This window comes from Saccostrea cucullata, unplaced genomic scaffold (genome assembly GCF_032062105.1).
Source record: "Saccostrea cucullata isolate Sc308-1 unplaced genomic scaffold, CSIRO_AGI_Scuc_v1 ctg1379, whole genome shotgun sequence".
Lineage (NCBI taxonomy): Eukaryota > Metazoa > Mollusca > Bivalvia > Ostreida > Ostreidae > Saccostrea > Saccostrea cuccullata.
The window spans coordinates 9,764-16,376 of NW_026927240.1; the positions used below are offsets into that span (position 1 = coordinate 9,764).

The window sequence follows — 6,613 nt, forward strand, 5'->3', positions numbered from 1 at the left end:
GAGATTAAAATATTCAAGATGTTGCAGGAAATTTCCTATAAATACAAAGGACAAGTTTTCAAATGGTTGTAGCTTCATAAGAATGGAAGAATTGACATTTTGAATGATTAACTCCAGCGATACTTCAATACCCCCGTATCGCATGAACGTTGCGTTGCGCCTGTATGGTTTTGCATAGTTTCCATACTTGATCGATTAACTGATTAACTGCATAGACTTTTTTTTAAGATCAATAATATCCGAATCAGTGCAAAAGACATTATAGAAGAAAAGTAACATGTCTTGTTATAGATATTCAATTTTAAAGTAGAAAAAGATAAGAAAAATCTGAAGATTTATAGAACTGCGACAAAGCTTAACGGGTTGAAATCTGGTTGTCACATCGCCTTACGTCAAGTGATTGCTCCGTGAATCCCATGACCTCATAGTAAAAATCGTTGTAAATTTTCAAGATTTTATTAAATGGACCTGATTTTTTACCTACCAATAAACAAAATGTAGGAATTTATTCAGACATAGGTCATACTTCACAGTACACAATAGATTTTCCGTAATTCAATGTGTCCGCGAACTTTTCTAGCGACCCTCGTATTTCAAATAAACTCGACAGACAACTTCACTAGAAAACAGATATAAACAGTTGTACATAGATTTCACTTTTCTCTCCTTTAAAAAATAGAATAAGCACAATGAATATTTTTAGAAATTTTGCACCTCAGCAATTGTTTCATGTGACATACGTGCTTGTACGTTTCTTTGTCTGAAAACATAAAGCATTGCGGAAATCCCAAAGAATTTTTATTCAAAAGAATTTAAGCTTAAACCTGGATAAAGAAAATGATACAAACTCTTGGACTACAATTTAAACCTTCAAACATACATGTATATAACCCCACTGTTGGACTTGGAGACCGGTCCTTTTGATGAGACGGTATATACCGAGGTCCCGTGTCGCAGTAGGCACTGGCATGAAAAAAAAATTCTCACGCTGCTCAGAGGCCCTGAATGCCGAGTGTTGGACACAATCTGTAGCTTTCCACCAGCAAGTGGTGTCTGCATGAGTGAAGACGTTACGCAATCAATCAATCGAATATATATTCAGTTAAATAGACCTCCCGGTCTGTATCAAGAGAATAAACGCAACAGTAAGAAACTGCTATATCGGCATCTCCATGGCTTGCTTTAACAAGTTAAGCTAAATGAAGGGAAAGTACAGTATGTTTAATGTTTAAAATTATTCTTATCCAAGTCAACCGAAATGATTCAAAAATAAGAGATTATTAATAATATTTATTAAAAGGTCAAACATCATTCACTTGTCGCATCAATCTGAAAGTTCATAAAATGTCATTTCATCGTTTAATTCCAGATAAATTGTAATTCAGAAACTGTTAAGTACAAATACTAATTATATGACAAATTTCCTAGTCAAATATTTACACATTTTAATTACACATTGTATTTCCTGGTCACACATTGTATATACGGTTCAACAGTTTTGTGCATGTTTTTTTTTTAATCAAGTTTTCAAAAAGGGTAAAAATGTCAATTTGAAAGCAGACGTGGTTCTGTTTTATTTCTCACCTGGGTTAACAAATTTTTTTTTCTTTTGCTATTTTCCCTCAATGCGTAGCAGGTAAAAAAATTAAATTAAAGAAAACGGTGATTTTTTTTTCAAATACACCGGCACATGAACATATATCAGGATGAGGAACAATAATGTGGAATCACCAATTTTCGTTATATTATTACCGAGCAATTCCCCATGAACCAAAATATTTTACTCAATCCACGAAAATTTGCTCTCTCGAAAATATGTGATTTTATTAGGTCACCTGAGTAAACTCAGGTGAACTCTTGCTATCCATTTTCGTCCGTCGTCGTCCGTCGTTTGTTAACATCTGAACATTTTCAGCTTCTCCGAAACCGCTGAACCAATTTCAACCAATTTTGGGATATAGCATCTGTGTGTGAAGGGGAACAAAAATTTTGAATTTCATGGTAGGGGCCAGGGGGGTGGGGCAAAAATCACTAAAATTAATGCAATCTTTATAAATCTTCGTTTTACTCCTAGACATCAAACAGTCAAACTGTTGGTATGATTGTAATCAGCATCGACTCCTCTTCCAAAATTGTGAAATTCATGGCCCCAGGGTCAGGGGTTCTGGTGTTAGGGCGGGGCTCTATTGATTATATAGTGAAAATGCATTAAATCTCTGATCCTAGATATTAAATAAACTAATTAAGTACATAGTTATGATGAACAAGAGTGCTTCTGCCAACATTGTGAATTTCAAGGCCACGGGGTCAGGGATTCTGGTTTTAAGGCAAGGCTCTATTGATTATATAGTGAAAATACATTATTTCTTTGAAAATCTTCTCTGTTCCCGAGTTTTAAATAAACTAATTAAGTAAATAGTTATGATGAGCAAGAGTGTCTCTACAAAAATTGTGAATTTCAAGGCCCCTGGGTCAGGGGTTATGGTGTTTGGGTGTGGCTCTATAATGATTATATAGTGAAAATACATTACATCTATGAAAATCTTTTTCTCCTCAGATGAACTATTTATAAAGTTATGATGTGCAAGGGCTCTTCTTTTAGCATTGTGAATTTCAAGGCCCCTGGGTCAGGGATACCAAGGGGGGGGTCTACCTATATACTGAAAATGAATTGTTTGAAATCTGAAAAAGTTAAATTTGTAAAAAGGGTCAATTCTGCACGGTGATAATTTCTCGAAAACTTGTAATTAGATGACAAACTAAACAGCAAAACCTTGTATCTTACGTCTTGTTTATACAAGTAAAATTTACAAGCATGATATCAAACAGCAAAATTGAAATAAATTTTAAAGCTTAAATCGGCAGAACAGTTTATGTGTACCACATCCAAAAAAAAAAGAAAAGAAACAACCAAAAAAAAAAAAAAAAAAAAAAAAAAAAAAAAACCAAAAAAAAATGACTGTCCGCTTAATTGTTTGGTCGAAATTAAATGTTGATTTGTTAAAGTTACCCAAACGCATGCCGAGACTTTGAAACTGATATTATTGCATGTTAACATAGTCTGAATTTTTAAACACGAATCCTTTGCATATGTATTTCACTATTATTCTATTGACACTTGAGTTTAACAGTTGACGGTTTACTTTACATTTAAATCTGCTTCATGTACATTGTTACGGATTTAATAATAGATAACACCGATATTTCACAATAAATTCGATATTGATCTATGATTGGAGGGGTGGCTATATAAGCCTGAATGACCAAGTAAGATAATGAGCTAAAGACGCATAGTCCCCGTAGTAGTTCATAATGGAGAAGTGGACAGATTTAATGTCAACACCATCAGTAGCCAATTCGTTTGTCTTAATAACGACATTTGCCGTAGTTTCTGGTGACTGATAGAAACTAGTTGACACTTTAGCATATTTGACATGGTTCCATTCCGTCAGTTTAACTGGGAAATAAAGATACATCCCGTTGCTCGCCATCTTCCCGCACTCTTTCGCAATAGCAGTATAGTTAGTTGTTTGTTCATCGCTGGACCTTTGGACTTCAAACTTGCAGCTTGTAAAAGGAAAATTGTTCTGCATAGATTTACTTGTCTTGGGAAGGTCTAAATCTATAGTCATTGATTCTAAAGTTGATGCAGACAGCAAATCTATTTTTCCGTAACTTTCAACATCCATAGAGGACTGAAAAACTGCTTCGTACTCTGTCGTGTCTTTGTCAATGACCTTCCCTGAATAGAAACGCGCACATATCAGATAATTAAAAGAACACAGTAATATAAAATTTTTAGAGAAAAATTCCTACCAAAAACTGTAACAGGGACATTTTCGCCCTTCTCCAAGGCGAAATTAGAAATGGGCGAATTAAAAAAAAGTCATTAATATCTTCATCAGAACTATGTTAGGGCGAATTCAAAACGGGGAAAATTTTACTTCCAAGTGTGAAAAACTATAAACAATACTAAAATAAATGTTTTCCTTTAGAATTATGTTCTTAAAAAACACTTTGCTGTTAACCTTTACTTGAATCAAATCAATCTACTTTAGACTTTATATATACTAAAGCATATAATACTTTAGGTTAGAAAGTAATAACCTTTGTTAAATGTTCCATCGATGTTAGAAAATGTTGCCGTCAAATCGCGGGGCCCATGGAATACACAGCGGGTGGTTGCTACTCTCTTCCCTTGATCAAATGCATTACTGAAATTTAAGGGTTGTATTTTCACCTTTCCAAATGGCCGGATAGTTTCCATCGTTTGCTGTGAAATATTTTTTTAAAAACATTGCTGTAACACTGTTATTGTATAATCTTTCTCATTTGAAACGAAGAAAAAAATCTGTATTAGCGTTTGAGGAAAAAAATATCGAAAACATGAAACCTTTACTAAGGACCAAACTTGCATGACCGTCAATGATTAGTATTAAAACTTCATACCAAATCATTTAGAGAGGTCAATACCTGTACAAATACAACTTGATTGTTCAAACCTTTTTTCATTCCAACAGACTTAATATAGAAACAATTATTTTTTTTCTTACACCAGCCAAAAACAAAAAGACGATTTATATCAAAGGCACTCGTACAGAACAAGGTAGTTTCAATACAAATCTGGTCCTCATTTTTTTTTTAAATATGGAAGTGGAGTAAACAAATTGCAATTCATCCATTCAGAATTTTTGAAATTTCATGCTTAAAAAAATCGATCATTTTTCTCATACGGCGTACTAAATGCTAGTTGTGACGTCATGAAGTATATTTAGTATTTCCTTTTTTCAAAAGTTGCAGAATACATCAATTTTCAGTGGATTTTTTTCTTTCAGATAATGTAGAGGACATCTATCGGTCACTCACAATGATTCTGAGAAATATAATGTTTCAAAGGCTTTTAACAACACATATGAAAATAGAAGTGGGTAATGGCTGTGGACACAGTTTTTTCTAAGAAATACCCCTGCAATGAGTCATTTTGGGACTACATCTGTTTAAGACATATAATCTTAGAAAGGTACAAAATTAATAACTTCATAATTCTAGAATGGTCCTCCTTCATGTCATATTCTTTCATGATTTATCACATTTATATACTCAACTCATAAATCAGCCAATTTCATATCTTTTTGAAAACATTAAATTTGAAGAGCACAATAAAGCCCAAATTGTACCTCTTTCTTTTACGGGGAAGGGATTTTAATTGTACTACATTTAACTTTTCTCATCTTTAAGGATTTAAATTAGCACATCAAATTTTGTATGTATGGAACGTATGTTTGGAAAAATGTTCCTTAAATCAATTAATCAAAAGTACGCATATTTTTGAGATCTCGCAAATATAACTTACACAATCAATTCTTCTAGTCTGCATCCAAAGAAAAAACGCAACACTAAGAAACTGCCACATTGTTATTTCCATTGCTTTCTCAGCAAGTTCACATAAATAAAATGGTAACATTCCTATGTTAGCATTTTAAAATATTTTTATCTCGGTCGACCAAAATTATTCAAAAATTAGAGATAATCAATAAGGACTGTCAAAAGGTCAAACATCATTCCCCAGTCCGCTTCTCGCCTCAATCTTCAAGTTGATGAAATGTCATTGCATCGTTTAACTGGGTAAATTTAACTTGATTGCTATTTAGAAACGTGGCTAAAATTACAAAAATTATTATGTGACAAATTCCCACAGAGGCTAGCAAAAAAAAAAAAATGAGTGAAAGACAATATAAAATTTATAGATAATGTTTTGACACATTTACAATATATCACGAGTTTTGGTACCACCAGAGAGGCAGTTGTGTTTACATTAAAGTCCGTTGAGGATATCTTCTTTAATCAACCTGATGTATGGCCATGTATCACATTTACATGTTAAATGTATCACATGAGCAAGAATCTTTAGGATGCCACATCCGTTTTTAGAAAATCTGACCAAGATAAGTTCTAGTAAGATAATTCTCTGAGGCCGTCATGGGCATTTCTTGACATTTCAAACCGATAATGATATGTAGTCCCTAATGGGTATTAAAAAACATATTTTTAAAAAAAGTCTTCTATGATAATACTGTTTTGCTTTTTAGGTCGCCAGAGTCACTCAGGTGACCTGTTGCTATCTGTTTGCGTCCGTCGTCCTGCGTTGTGTCTCAACATTTGAACACTTTTAGCATTCTTTCTGAAATAACTTAACCAAATGCAACCAAATTTGGCATTTAGCATGTATCAGTGAAGGGGGACAAAAATCGTGACTTTTATGTTTATATCCCCTGGGGCATGAGGGGTGGGGCTAAAACCACCAAAATTAATGCAATTTTTAAAACTCTGCTCTAGAGTCTCGAAGGAGATGATCCTTACGTCGCGGGGTCGAATCCCACTGTGGGACCGGTCCTTCGAATGATACCGGATAAACCTGGGTCCCGTGTCGCAGTAGGTGATGGCACAATAAGATCCCTCAATACTCAATGGCCCTGAGTGCCGAGTATAGAACAACATTTGCAGATTTCCAACGGCAAGTGGTGGCGTCCCAATTAGAGTTGAAAATACTTCAGAGGGACGTTAAACAGTATACACTTTAAACAAGAGGCCCAAGGGCCTTGAATCGCTCTTC

At 34.2% G+C, this 6,613-nt stretch overlaps 1 protein-coding gene across 1 annotated transcript; it reads right to left on the minus strand.

Moving 5' to 3' along the window:
• Positions 1-2,718: 2,718 nt before the first annotated feature.
• On the minus strand, positions 2,719-5,443 carry LOC134273803 (uncharacterized). The gene is made up of 3 exons (XM_062756012.1): positions 5,354-5,443; positions 4,108-4,273; positions 2,719-3,742 (listed from the first exon to the last, which is right to left on the minus strand). Exons 1-3 carry the CDS (start codon positions 5,423-5,425, stop codon positions 3,246-3,248), a joined length of 735 nt encoding a protein of 244 aa, XP_062611996.1. The 5' UTR covers positions 5,426-5,443; the 3' UTR covers positions 2,719-3,245.
• Positions 5,444-6,613: the final 1,170 nt, after the last annotated feature.